Source organism: Mustela erminea, chromosome 1 (assembly GCF_009829155.1).
Source record: "Mustela erminea isolate mMusErm1 chromosome 1, mMusErm1.Pri, whole genome shotgun sequence".
In the NCBI taxonomy this organism is placed as follows: Eukaryota; Metazoa; Chordata; class Mammalia; order Carnivora; family Mustelidae; genus Mustela; species Mustela erminea.
In genome coordinates, this window is record NC_045614.1 from 22,176,121 (window position 1) to 22,191,523 (window position 15,403).

A 15,403-nucleotide genomic window follows, 5' to 3' on the forward strand; every position below is an offset into this window, starting at 1 on the left:
CGTCCCAGGACCTTAGGATCATGACCGGAGTTGAAGGCAGATGCTTAACCAACTGAACCACCCAGGTGCCCTAGCTGGGCCCAATTTTATCCAAAAATTAACTACTTTCTTTTTTTTATGATGGGAATCCTCAGATGTTTATAAAAGTAGAGAAAATAGTATAATGACGACAGGCACCCCAGCTTTCACAACTGTCACTTCATGGTCAGTCTTTCCAGGGGTGGTTGGCAAACTACAACCTGGGGGCTAACTTCGGCCTATTGTCTATTTATAATTAAAGTTTTATTGGAACACAGTTCCATTTGTTTACACACTGTCTGGGGCTGCTTTACACTAAAAGGTAACATTAGGTAGCTGTTACAGGATCACATGGTCTGTAAAGCCTAAAATATTTACTGTCTGGTCCTCTACAGGTACTTTGCCAATCCCTGATGATCTATACCCTCACACAGTCTGCCCCACTCAACCACAAACTATTTAAGAGCCAACTTCTAACATCACATAATTGTATCATATAATTTCATCCAGTTTAATCTCAGTATTTTTTTTTTAAGATTTAATTTATTTATTTGACAGAGAGAGATCACAAGTAGGCAGAGAGGCAGAGAGAGAGAGAGGAGGAAGCAGGCTCCCTGCTGAGCAAAGAGCCCGATGCGGGACTCGATCCCAGGACCCTGAGATCATGACCTGAGCCGAAGGCAGCGGCTTAACCCACTGAGCCACCCAGGCGCCCTCTCAGTATTTATTTCTAAAGATTTTTATTTATATATTTGAGAGACAGAGTACATGAGAAGGGAAAAGGCAGAGAGAGAGAGAGAGAGAGAGAATCTCGAGCAGACTCCCCACTGTGCAGAGTGTGACATGGGGCTCAGTCCCATGACCCATGAGACCTTGACCCGAGCTGAAATCACAAGCTGGACACTTAAACCACTGAGGCACCCAGGCACCCTAGTATGTATTTCTGAAAGAAAATAACTTCTGATATAAATACAACAATATCATACCTTTAAAAATTAATAATTCTTCAACAAAAAAAATCTAGTCCAAAATTTAAATTTATCCAGATGACTGATAAACAGTTTTTCCAATTTGCTTGGTCAAATCAGGATCCCAATGAGATACATAATACTGCAAATGGCTGATATACTGCTCAAGTCTGTTTTAATCCATATGCTGTTTCTCCCCCTCCAACTCCCTACCCTCTCTCTCTTTTTCTAGCAGCGTATTTGCTGTTGAGAGAGAGCCTTTTGTCTGTTTAGAGTTCTTCTGAGTCTGCTTTTACTGGTTGCCTCCCTGTACGTGGGTAACCAGCTGCTCCATTAACCTCTGTACTTTCTATAAATCAGTACTTAGGGTTATAGGCTTGATCAAATTCAGACCTCTTTTTTGGGAGGGAGGCACTGTCGAGAACAGTTCGTGAGTGGAGTTGTAACCTTCTACCATGTCCATCAAGAAGCACAATCACTCTGGTTGTCTCCTTTTGTGGTGTTAGCAGCTTTTTTTTTTTTTTTTTAAGATTTTATTTATTTATTTATTTGACAGAGATCACAAGTAGGCAGAGAGGCAGGCGGAAAGAGAGGAAGGGAAGCAGGCTCCCCATGAGCAGAGAGCCCGATGTGGGGCTCTATCCCAAGACCCTGGGATCATGACCTGAGCCGAAGGCAGAGGCTTTAACCCACTGAGCCACCCAGGTGCCCCGTGGTGTTAGCAGCTTTTAATGGTCACTGCATAGATACACTGATTCATTAGAGACTAAAAATGGTGATTTTTCCATCATCCCTTTTTTTGTTTACTAACGAAAATATTCTATAAAGAAAACTTTCACTTCTTCAACTAGTTCATTACCCTGAGGTGTAGTTCACAGAAAAAAGCCAGGATATATGTTTTGATTCTCTTTATCCTTCCCTGTATTTACCAGCCTTCAAAATCATCAGTGGCTTCCCTAGTATCTTCCAAAGGCAATCAGTGAGCGTTCTGTTTACAAGTCTCACTGGGAAACTATTGGTTATATCACATATGACATGTTCCAGGTCACTGCAGCTATTGTCTTACTGATGCTTATACTGTCCTGTCTTTAACCACAAGAATCTCTTTTGACACATGACCCTAGTAAACAGTTAGTGACATCTTTCCTACTTTTGGTATGAATGGTGTCCCAGGCTCAGCTTGTACATTACCTGCCCCTGTCCAGGAATCAGCTCCTTCTCCAAGGAGCAATAACTTACTCAGGTAAAATGGTATTTAGAGGTCATAATTAGGGTGCCGAGGGTGCTCATTTTTTAATATTCTTTATACTGTTTGTGTTTCTAGACCTTTTCAGTATCTAGAATAGTATCTTCCCCCTTTTTTTTTTTTTAAAGATTTTATTTAGTTATTTGACAGAGAGAAATCACAAGTAGATGGAGAGGCAGGCAGAGAGAGAGAGAGGGAAGCAGGCTCTCTGCTGAGCAGAGAGCCCGATGCGGGACTCGATCCCAGGACTCTGAGATCATGACCTGAGCCGAAGGCAGCGGCTTAACCCACTGAGCCACCCAGGCGCCCAGTATCTTCCCTTTTTTAAAAGACATAAACCATATTAGGAGTTCATATTGATACTTCCAATACAAATTCATCAAGACATTGTTTCTACTTAACTTCATTTATCCAACTTCTGTTTTCTTTCTTTCCTGCTAAAAGCCCTAGCTCTCATACATTTCATTATGACTTGATCCCACAATACCTGCATATTACTTCAAAATAACATTAATTTTGCCACTAACAATGATGACCAAAAACAGCTTACTTTTGATTTTGTGATTATGGTATACCCCTAATAGGAATGTACATTTAAATTACTGTATCTGAAAGCCAATGAAGTAATTCTCTGAATGATCACTTCATAATCTCCATACACAGTTACATTTCTATGCTGCTTGTATTTTTATTTTTTAGAAATTTTATTTAAAATTTAATTTTGTTTTATAGTTATATAAAATACATAGTTCAAAATTCAAATTTACAAAATAGGTACATTCAGAAAACCTAGCTTCTATCCCTGGCCCCCCCTTCATTCCACTACCTTCCTTCCCCACAGGTAACTTTTTTTTTCCTTAAAGATTTTATTTATTTATTTGAGAGAGCAGGTGAGAGAGAGAGAGAGCATGTGAGCGTGAGTGGGAGAAAGGGCAGAGGGAGAGGGAGAAGCCGGCTCCCCACTGAGCAGGGAGTCCAATGCAGGGACTCGATCCCAGGACCCTGACATGAACTGAGCTGAAGGCAGACACTTAACTGAATGAGCCACTGGGGCTCCTCCTCCCACAGGAAACCTTTTTAATAGACTTACCCTTTTATTTTTTAAAAATGAACTTCACAAAACAAACATAAAAAATGAACTTCACATATACACATTCATATGCTTCCTCTTCCATTCTTCATACATTTTTCTCTTTTCAAGAAACAAGATAACCAGAACACTCCATGACTATATGTAGATGGTCACCTTTTTTTTTTTTTAACCATGCACTGCAGCTTTTATCATTATAAAGTTTCCCTTTTATCTCACAATGCTTTCTGATCTTTATGAAATACCAAGACTTACACTCCTACTTTCTTTTCTATTTGATTTGATTTTTGTATATCTTTGTCCATCCCTGTATTTTAATCCTTGCAGAATCTCTCCATTAGGTGGGTCTCCTGTACAGCACATGAGTGGGTTTTGCAGGGGTGCCTGGGTGGCTCAGCTGGTTAAGTGTCTGCCTTTGGTTCAAGTCATGATCCTGGGGTCCTGGGGTCGAGCCCTGCATGTGGCTACCAGCTCAGTGGGAAGCCTTCCTCTCCTTCTGTCCCTCACTCTTCTCTCCCTCTCTCTCAAATAAATAAATTAAATTAAATTAAATTTTTAAAAGTGCGTTTTATTTTCTGAGTGAACCTGAACTATATTTTTACTTTTAATAGAAGACTAAGCCCATTAATGTTTACGGATGTTATCAAAAGGTATGCCCTCGAAGGAAAAAATGAAACAAGATGGGATCAGGAGGGAGACAAGAGACAAGAGACTCTTAATCTCATAAAACAAACTGAGGGTTGCTGGGGATCAGGGTAGGGAGAGGGTGGTTGGGTTATGGACACTGGGGAAGGTATGTGCTACGGTGAGTGCTGTGAAGTATGTAAGCCTGGCGATTCACATACCTTTACCCTGGGGCTAATAATACATTATACATTAATAAAAAATAGAAAATTTTTAAAAAAGATATGTCCTCAATTTTGTCATATTGTTAAATATAAGTTACTGATGTGTGTGTGTGTCTGTGCAGGGTCTCACTATGTGATCTATTTTATTTGAATATACATGTTTTTTAAAATCTATTTTTTGGCATTTAGAAAGGTTTGTGTTTTTGTTCTTCTGTATATACTTAGTATATACTAGTACCTTCATATAACACTTTAGTTCTATTCTTGGACTATTTTCCATTTCTTTGTTCTCTAAACAGCACTAACATTAGCCAAAACCTCTTTTTTCTCCTCTTCTTTACCATCTCATTTCATGTAATTGTCATTTACTCTCAATTAACTTAAAAGATAATTAGTTTAAAAAAATAAATAATAAAAGGTAATTCATTTAACTACTGTGCAGTAAAGCTGGTTTTTTGAAAAGGCAGCAAGTGAGGTTTACCACAATGCACACGCCCTCCCCCACCCGCCATCGGCAGCCTCACAGGTTTACAGTTACACTGTATCTGTACTGTCAGATCATGGAGCCATTACATACTACTACATTGTCTCCTCTGGAACATTCCTTTAGTTCCAAGTTCTACAGCTACACATATATTTAATGTCTCATTCACAGTTCTTATGCTACTGTTTCTTCTTCATTCACTTGGTTTTCTGAAGCTCATTCCCCAATGGATGTGTTAGGAAGGGTTCACAGGAACACTGTTCCTGAATCTTCACATCTTCCTAAGAGTAGGTTTATAGCCTTTATACCTGAAGTTCAGTGTGGCCAGACGTAAAACCTGTATCTCATAGGCTCTTTTACTGAATTTCTTGACTATGTTACCCTAATATCTTTTATCACAAAGTACTATTGTTTGTCTGATAACAATCTTGTTTCCCCTCCTTTTCAAGAAATTTGGGACTTTTGCCTGAATAACGAAGGGATTTTATTTTACTTTAAAGTTCAAGTGTCAGGGGCACCTCAGTGGCTCAGTCAGTTAAGCGTCTACCTTCAATTCAGCTCAGGTCATGATCTCAGGGTCCTGGGATCGAATATGACATCGGGCTCCCTGCTCAGTGGGGAGCCTGCTTCTCCCTCTGCCCGTCCCTCCTGCTCATTCTCTCTAATAAATAAGTAAATAAATAAAATCTTAAAAATTACCTGTTCAAGTGTCACTTGAACACACCTTGATACAGCTGTTCTCGATTTTCCTGTGCGCAAGTGAGCCCTTTTTATATGTATTTTAGTCAAGTTTTCTTGAATGAAAGTTCATAGTACTTTATTGTTTCACTGTGGTGGTTTTCTTCAAGGACTCTACCCCGAGCCTTTTTTCTTTCCTCATTTCTTTTTTATTTTAAAATTTTTCTTCCTTTTCATCCTCCATTTCTCTTCAGCTATTATCCATGGTAGGTTTGTTCCTGAGTTCACATTAACTTAGTCTTCATTTCCAGTATTTTTTTATTTCTAGTTCTTGTCTAATTCCTACTTTTTCTCTTTTCAAATCTCCCTTTTTTCCATCTCATTTCTGAATTTTTATAAATTTTATTTATACTTTTTCTCACTGTTTCTATCATTGTTACTACTTTCTCTTAGTTGGTTCTTTGAAATTTTTTTGGTGACACAATGTTCAACTCCTTTGTGGTTATGTTTCTCTGGAACGATTTTACTCCACACTCTCCCACTCACTCTTTCATTATAATAACCTTGTATCCAACTAAAATCATTTAAATTAGATGCATGCATTTTCCTAGACTCTCATGATGAGATGGTAGGCCAGTAGCTTCATGTCTCTAGAGCTTCCTCTTAAAACGTTTTTTCACAAAGCACTTAAAATATGGCAGCCAGGGGCTACTGGGTGGCTCAGTCGGTTAAGCCTCCAACACTTGGTTTTAGCTCAGGTCCTGATCTCAAGGTCCTGGGATCGTGCCCCACATGAGGCTATGGGCTCAGCTTGGGGTTTTTTCTCCCTTTCCCATCCAACCCCCAGTTCTCTCTCTCTCAAAATAAATAAATAAATAAATCTTTAAAGAGAAAAAAGGCTTCTAAGAAGCCCACAAACCCCCAAGGACCCTAACACCTAAATCTTCATTTCAAAATACCATTCTTCACCAAAAAAGCCAGGACTTCTTGAAGAAATGGCTGTTTTCAGGGAAGAGTTTCTTGAGCTAAAACATAAGGAACTACTCAAAAAATGATGGGAACATAACAAAGGACGCATCAGCCAGCTTAAAGGGGTGGCCACTTGCCAAATTCAAAATAAATAATGACAGTAAGGGATTATAACCCACTGAGTAAAGTAAGAATCATGAGTCTACCCTCACACACATACACAATTGTATGTATGTAAATGGAGGAAAAGGAAAGCTCTTTCTCTTGTAGAAAGCCTATTATGTTATGTAGGCAGAATTAGAAAACACTATTTAGTAAACATTAGAATAATAGTTGTTTCAGATAAAAATGATAAATCAGTGCTAAAAATAGTGGATAAAAGTTTGAAGAGTGATGAGATATTTACATTATCTCAAAGTATCTTCCTATAAGATACTTATTTAGGGATATAAAAGTAATTTTATTCCACCTTATATCAAATTTTTTTATTCCACCTTATATCAAAAACACCAAGAAAGACAAAGAAAGTTTAGGGAAACTAAAAAGACATGACAATGAAATACAATGTATTATCCTGGACTGAATCCTGGACCAGGAAAAGAAACAAGGCATAACCAGTATTATTGAGAAAATTGGCCCATTAACTTTAAAAAACGTCAAAGTCATGGAAGACAAAAACTAAGAAACTATTCCAAATTAAAGGAATCTTACGAGATATGACAACTGAATGCGACATATGATCTGGGATTTTCTTTTACTATAAAAACATTATGGGTAAAAACTAAATAAGATCTACAGATTAAATTACAGTGTTATACCAAAGTTAATTTCCTTATTTTGTTATTTTATTATGCTAATGAATGTCCTTATTAGTACACGAAGGTAGGAATAAAAGGGCATCGTGCCTACAACTGACTCTCAAATGGTTCATTGAAAAATCACACACGCGTGTGTATATGAGAGGCAGAGGGATGGAGAACATAAACTTGGTAAAACATCAACATTTAGGGGAAAATGGCAAAAAGTCTCTAAGAATTTTCTCTACTATTTTTGCAACTTATCTGTAAAGCTGAAATTACATCAAAATAAGTAGCTGGAAGAAAAACATGTAAGATCTGGTAAGATCTGAAGCCTTCTTTCCCTTTCTCCATCTTTACATGACCTTCCTCCTCCTCCTGTCCTATTGTCTCTGTCCCGCTCAATTTGGATTCTACTCCCAGTAAAGGTCTTTCCTGGAAGGGAACTTCAGGTGACTCATTTTAAGAACTCACAGGTCCCAGATCACTGAGGGGTGAGAAGAGGCAGGAAAATAAAATCAGAAGAGAATCAACAGCACAGCAATCTGGCCTAACTACTTCAAGACAAACAGACCTACAAGTCCCAAACTCAAAGAGCCTCACAGTTTTACAGGATGACATACAACTGATGCTTCCTAGGAGTATCATGAAAAACCAAGGCTTTACGAAGCCTCCAAAATAATTTTTAAAGATAGGGAAATGTGCATTATTCCTTATCAATATTTTCACTCAAAATGCTAACCCCAGGCAGTTAGAAAAACACATGCGGAAGATCGAAAACCTCAAGGTTGTGCACACAGCAGTACCATACCATGTCTTGCGAGCAAGTATTTGATTACCTTCTGGGGCTTCAAGGGTCTTCTTATTCTGCTCACACCACCCAAGGGGGTAGAGGTCGGCCTTTCTGATGTCACACCAGAAGTCGGCCCTCCGGTCCTCCCCGTAGCCATCATAGCGGAGAAGCAGCAGCTGCTCACAGGTGGTGATGATGGTGGCAACCCAGTAGGTTTCAGGGTCTGTCTTCACAGCCACCTCTAGTTTCATCCCAGGAGCAAATCCATTTTGCAAACGTGTGTCCACCTGAACAGGGAAATGTTATTAACCACCAGATAGGTACCTCAAATGAGTATTTCTTTAGCCAAAATTCTTTTTTAAAACTTACAATTATGAAACACTAAATGAAATAAAACCTTCTCAAGGGAAACCTGAGAAAACTCCAATTCTAACTCACAGCAGTGATCCAAACAGAACAGAGAACAGCGCACTGTTCTGTTCCTGCCGACGCCGAAGGAATTTTAATAGAACTCAGTATTTTCACCAAAGCAGCCTACTATGATTATAGAAAATGTTTTCTATTCAGTACATAAATCGCTGAATGTTCACCATTTTAGTAACCTTCAACACATTATGTTTTCAAGAGTGATTTCTCCATCCTTCAGAAAAATTTATGAGGCTAAAAAAGGGGAAGGACAAAAACAGCTATAATGATAATATATTAGTATAATATATACCATATGTAGGGGCCACACCTCCCAGCTTCCCTGAAACAGTCTATGTTTATACCTGTTATCCTTGAATAATAATTAATAATGCCCTGTTTCTCTCTCAAAGTGTCCTAATTCAGATGATAAATTATATGGTCACAAAGGCAAAGGTGAGCAATTCTGAACTATTTCATGTGTATACAAAGATTAAATACATACATATATTGTGGGAAATGAGAGCCACATTTCTCACTGTGGGAGAAAGAAGTAAAAATAAGGAGAGAGCAGATCAGCACAATCCTGGTGGTGCTTAGCTGGAATCGGGAGCATCTGAATGAGGTCAAAATGACAGACAGAGAATAGTACACAGATGTGCACATATGTGGGTGCTAATACATTTCCTAGATCTGTGAATTGACAGGGACTCTAAGTAATGATACTCATCAGCAAAAAGCAAACTTAGTGTACAAATTCTTCATTTATAAATGCCATCCTCCAATGAAAAAGAACACGGGCTCCATGGAGAAATGAATGATTCTACTTCCGGAGCAGAAAAAACACATGAAGTGCCTAGAATATCTTGTGATGCCAGAAAGTAAGGAAATGCTCCAAAAGTGATGGGGGCATTTAGAAAGGACATGGGAGCCAACCAGAAAGATCTCCCAATGTTCATATTAGGGACAATGTGAGCAATAAAATAGTAAAAGTAATGGGTTATAACCCATAGATTTAAACAATACCCATGAGTCCATACTGTAAAAAATAATTAACAATAAAGGGATAGATTCTTAAAGTAATAAAAGACCAATTAATAAATACAGAGAAAAATGACAGAAACAGAAAACAGGAGCTCCTGAGTGGCTCAGTCAGTTGAACGTCTGCCTTCAGCTAAGGTCATGATCCCAGGGTCCTGGGATCAAGACCTGCACTGGGCTCCTGGCTCAGAGGGAGTCTGCTTCACCCTCTCCCTCTGCTCCCTCCCCACTTGTGTTCACACTCTCATGCTCTCTCTCTCTCTCTCAAATAAAATCTTAAAGAAAAAAGAATCAGATTGTCAATGTCTACCTAAATTTTTTTGGTATTTGACATGGGTTGCAGTGTATCTACGATCTATTTGGGGAGAACTGACATCTTTATATTAGTGAATCTACCATTTCATAAACAACGTATATTCCTTCATTTTATGACTTGAAGTTACTTTACAAATTTTTGTTACATTTATTCCTGGCCATTTAATGTTTTTATGCTATTGTAAATCACATCTTTCAGTTTCCACTTTTCTTTGTCCCCAGTATACAGAAATATAATAGATATACAATGGGTATATATATATATATATATATATATATATATGCATATACGTGTGTGTATATATACACATACATACATACATATACATATATGAGAGAGGGAGAGGGAGAGAATCTTAAGCAGGCTCCACACCAGTGAGGAGTCCAACATGGGGCTTGATCTCACAACCCTGAGATCATGATCTGAGCTGAAATCAAGAGTCGGACACTCAACAAACTGAGCCACCCAGGTGACCCTAGAAACATAATAGATTTTTTATGCTACCTTGTTTCTAACAATCTTGCTAAAGTTGGTCATTAATTTTATATCTGTAAATAATGACATTTTTTCCTTTCTTCCCAATTTTTATACATTTTAATAGTTCTTCTTTTTGTACTAGTCAGAACCTCTAACACAAAATCAAACAGAAGTCATATTAGACAACACCTTCATCTTGTTCTGTATTTAAAAGAAGGTATGCATCATATTACTATTAATAAAGTTTGCTATAGATTTTTTTATAGATATCCTTCAACAAATTAAAGATATTCCCATCTATAGTTTACTAAGAGTTTTCTTTGTATCATGAGTGCATGTGGAATTTTATCAAATATTTTTCTCTATATAGTGAGTTATAATGTGATTTTTCTCCTTTATTCTGCTTATGGGGTCAATTATGCTCTTCAAATATATTTTCCTCACTTTCTTGTTTCCTGAGATTCCAATTACACAAGCATTAAGCTTTTTTTTATACTGTCTACAGCACTGGATGCTCTGGTCTGGACTTTTTCCACCTTTCCTCTCTTTATATTTCAAGTCTGGGCAATTTATATTGACTTATCTTCAAGTATACTGATTCCTAATTTGTGAGGTCTACAAGTCTGCAATAAGCCTGTCACAGGCATTCAACATCTCTTATTATGTTTTTCATTTCTTAGATTCCCACTTGACTCTAATAGTGTCCATCTCTACTGAAAGTCCTTTTCTATTCACACATGTTGTCCATCTATTCCACTATAGCCTTTAACCTATTACTCATAGTTATTTAAAACTCTCTGATAGGGGTGCCTGGGCGGCTCATTGGGTTGAGCCTCTGCCTTCAGCCTGGGCCATGATCCCAGGGTCCTGGGATCGAGCCCTGCACAGGGCTCTCCACTCGGCAGGGAGCCTACTTTCCCCTCTCTCTCTGCCTGCCTCTCTGCCGACTTGTGATCTCTGTCAAATAAATAAATAAAATCTTAAACAAAAACAAAAACAAAAACAACTATCTGATAGTTCCAACATCTGGACGTTATGAGTCTGGTTCTGTTGAATGCTTTGTCTCTTGACAGTTTGCTGTTTTTCTCTTGCTTCTTCATGTGTCCCATAATTTTTGGTTAAAAGCCAGACATCATACGTAGAATAATTGAGATTGAGGCAAATAACATTCATGCCTGAAAATGGGCATGTTTCTTTTTAGGCCTTAAATTTGAGGGAGAAGGTTAAGTCAATGTAGTTAAGGAGTGGAACGGGGTTTGGGTTTTGTTGTTGTTTAGTTACTCACAGTACACTATAGTCTCCAAGGTACATCAGCATTTTTTATTGAAGGTATAGGCTCATTTGCCAGGTGGCTTTCCCCCCCCTCAATATTTGCCGCTCCACTCTCAGACATAGGTCTTCTCTGTGTAACTGCATCTCAGAGATCACTTCTCTCTACACTCTTGTCTGTCTCCTACAAATAGACCTTTGTTACCCAGTATTTCCTCACTTCATAGTTGAAGACAAGCAGGAAAGCACATTCTCTGAGATTGAGCCTCAGTCTCAGTCAGGTTCTGTGTCCTGAGTCTTAGGAATAGGAACTTCAGGGCGCCTGGGTGGCTCACTGGATTAAAGCCTCTGCCTTCAGCTCAGGTCATGATTCCAGGGTCCGGGGATCGAGCCCCACATCAGGCTCTCCGCTCAGCAGGGATCCTGCTTCTCACCCTCTCTCTGCCTGCCTCTCTGCCTACTTGTGATCTCTCTGTCAAATAAATAAATAAAATCCTAAAAAAAAAAAAAAAGGAATAGGAACTGTAGGGGGCCTCGATTGCTCCAGCTTGTATTCCTACCCTCCTTCCAGGAACAAAGGCTTTTACTTCTTCTGTCCTATCTCCAGGATGCAATGGATTTCACCTGCATCCTGGGGTTAACAGGGTTTGCATCCCCTCCCCTAGCAGCTTAAAGGTTTTGTTCCAGAAGACCCAGATAAAGCTCAGTGCCTTTTCCAAAACTGGTACTGCTTCCTCCATGTACCATACATGTACCATAAGGAAAACTGTTTTACTATCTTAGATGCATCCTCCTTGCAAATGTGGTTTGGCCTCTAATTTCTTCTGCAGCCCTATCTTCCCACCCTCCTTTATTCCAAACTGGGTCCTGTAGAACTCTTGCCAGCGTTTTAAACATCCATCTCCATTGTTCTGGAGATTGATCTGAGTTCTACCAGCTTTGCCTATGATCAGCTATCCACCAGCACCGCTTCTCCAGCATCTTCCTATACCAGTGCTTGATTTTCATTGTACCTGGCAGCCCTTCACAATACACTGATTCAAGCTTAAATATTTTCTGTATTTGACGATGAAAGAGGACACATCTATTTTTCATTCTCCTTGTTGCTTTGTCAAAGAGGAGAGGTGGAACCATTTTTAAGACCCAGAATTTTGGTCAGAAAGTTTGTCCTCCATTTTCACTTTTTTTTTTTTTTTAAAGATTTTATTTATTTGAGAGAGAGAGAGAGAATGAGAGAAAGAAAGCATGAGAGGAGAGAGGTCAGCGGGAGAAGCAGACTCCCTGCTGAGCAGGGAGTCCAATGTGGGACTCGATCCTGGGACTCCAGAATCATGACCTGAGCCAAAGGCAGTCGCTTAACCAACTGAGCCACTCAGGCACCCCCATTTTCATTTTAGTATAAATAAATAAGCTTGTATAAATACATATCAGATTAGTAATAACATTTAAAACAAGAATTCAAAAATATTACATGATCACAAATAGGCTTTCCATGTTAAAAAAATATTGAAATTGATTATGAGATTAGTCAATATAAAATGAAATCTTTACTTAAAATACATAAATCTCACCACTTCAATTTTAGAAAGACATAAATGAACTAAAAAATAGAAAGGAAAGGGGCACCTGGGTGGCTCAGTGGGTTAAAGCCTCTGCCTTCAGTTCAGGTCATGATCCCAGAGTCCTGGGATCATGCCCCGCATCGGGCTCTCTGCTCAACAGAGAGCCTGCTTCCTCCTCTCTCTCTGCCTATTTTTGATCTCTGTCTGTCAAATAAATAAAATCTTAAAAAAAATTTTTTAAAAATAGAAAGGAAAATATCATGACTGAGTTTTTACAAAACAAACTGAAAATAGCAGGACTCTTCAGCTTATAAAAACACTTTCTTTTTTTTTTTTTTTAAGACTTTATTTATTTGACAGACAGAGATCACAAGTAGGCAGAGAAGCAGGCAGAGAGAGAGAGAAAGGAGGAAGCAGGCTCCCTGCAGAGCAGAGAGCCCGATGCGGGGCTCGATCCCAGAACCCTGGGATCATGACCTGAGCCGAAGGCAGAGGCTTTAACCCACTGAGCCAACCAGGTGCCCCATAAAAACACTTTCAAGAATATGGTTCAACTTCCCAAAGTCAAACAACTCCGAGTGGGCATTGTTGCCTTCCCAAACCCCAGAACAAAGGAACTCCGCCCTGTTGAACACTGCTTTGGACTGAGTTATGTCTCCCCAAAATCCATATTTCAAATCCCAACTCCCAATGTGACTACATTTGAAGACAGCACCTTTATGAAGGTGGGAAAGGGGAAAAGAGGCCTAGGAGTGGAGACCTGATCCGGTAAGATCAATGTCCCTATATGAAGAGACACCAGAGGGGCTGCTCTCTCACTCTCTGCCATCTAAGGACACGGTGAGGTGGCTGCCAGCAAACCAGGAAATGAGTTCTCACCAGAACCTAATCATAATGGCACCCTGATCTCAGACTGCCAGTCTCCAGAACTGTGAGAAAATACACTTCTGTTGTTTAAGCCACCCAGTCTACAGTATTGTGTGATGGCAGCCCAAACAGACTGAGACAAACATGAAATCAACAGAATCAAGAATTCTATATTTTAAGAGGGAGTGTAAGTGAACAGGTTAAAAAACTAGATCTCAATATAAACTATTAAAAAAATTTGGAGTATTTTCTTACCTTCTTCAGGCATCACACAGGGCAAATACGTTGCCAATGGACTAACAATTTAACTGGGCTATTATGGCACGAAACTGTGCTGCAACAGCCACTAATCTGACCCACTATATGACACTACTCAGGTTTCTGCTCAACATGAGAGAGAGCAATAATGTTACTGAAATTAATCCCAATATGCAAGCCAGTGGTCATAAAACAAAGTGCAAGAGGGGTCCCTGGGTGGTTCAGTGGGTTAAAGCCTCTGCCTTCAGCTTAGGTCATGGTCTCAGGGTCCTGGGATCAAGCCCCGCATCAGGCTCTCTGCTTGGCAGGGAGCCTGCTTCCCCCCCAACTCTGCCTGCCTCTCTGCCTGCTTGTGATCTCTGTCAAATAAATAAATAAAATCTTTTAAAAAAGAAGTGCAAGACAATAAACCATTTTCTTCAATTATAGAGGTTCTTCAATTACAAATAAAATATTAATTTTTGACAAAAATAACGCAATATTCTTGACTAGTCAAAAAGACAAGTCCATGGGGTGCCTGGGTGGCTCAGTGGGTTAAGCCTCTGCCATCGGCTCAGGTCATGATCCCAGGGTCCTGGGATTGAGCTCCGCATCAGGCTCTCTGCTAAGAGGGTGACTGCTTCCCTTCTTCTCTCTCTGCCTGCCTTTCTGCCTACTTGTGATTTCTTTCTGTCAAATAAATAAATAAAATCTTTAAAAAAAAATAGACAAGTTCTGCACTGAGTGGCAGAAGACACACAAAACCGAAAAAAAGATTTTAGAATATGTCCAGGGAGGCCTAGCTGGCTCAGTCAGTAGAGCATGAGACTCTTGATCTCCGGATTGTAAATTCAAGCCCCAAGTTTGAGTGTAGACATTACTTAAAAACAACATATTAAAAGAAATAAAATATGTCCAGTTTTCTTAATGAAGGGGGCAGGAGGAGGAAAAAGCACTCAAATCCTTTCAAGTGCTCCAACGTAAAATAACTCTAAAATCTCTAATAATGGTACCGTGGGACAAAGGAATGGGATACAGTCAGTAAAACAAATACAATCACTGCTTACATGTTTAAAGGATCCATAGGGAACTGCAGTGGACCCGGTCTCTTCTAGATAATCTTCCCAGCTTAATTCCACTTCTTCCACACCAGATCCAGCATCTGGAATTTAAATCAAAACAAAAGGAAACAAATGAGCCCCAATTAAAGAAAACTCAAGGTATAAAAACATAAACTTAGTAACCCTAACTTACACAATTTACTTCACAACAAGTTAATTGATTTCACACACAAAATATTCACGTGCACTTTTTAAATGGCGGGATCCCATACTGCAT

The 15,403-nt window shown here is 39.1% G+C and overlaps 1 protein-coding gene across 13 annotated transcripts in view; it reads right to left on the bottom strand.

Annotated features, from left to right (window-relative positions):
• Window positions 1–15,403, bottom strand: part of SFMBT1 (Scm like with four mbt domains 1) — a 125,618-nt gene that overhangs the window by 35,692 nt on the left and 74,523 nt on the right. For all 13 annotated transcript variants that reach the window (XM_032322056.1, XM_032322039.1, XM_032322106.1 and 10 more), the window contains 2 exons: window positions 15,133–15,227; window positions 7,938–8,178 (listed from right to left, as the gene is read on the bottom strand). In XM_032322056.1, the coding sequence (XP_032177947.1) occupies window positions 7,938–8,178; window positions 15,133–15,227 (336 nt within the window). The remainder of the gene's footprint in view (window positions 1–7,937; window positions 8,179–15,132; window positions 15,228–15,403) is intronic.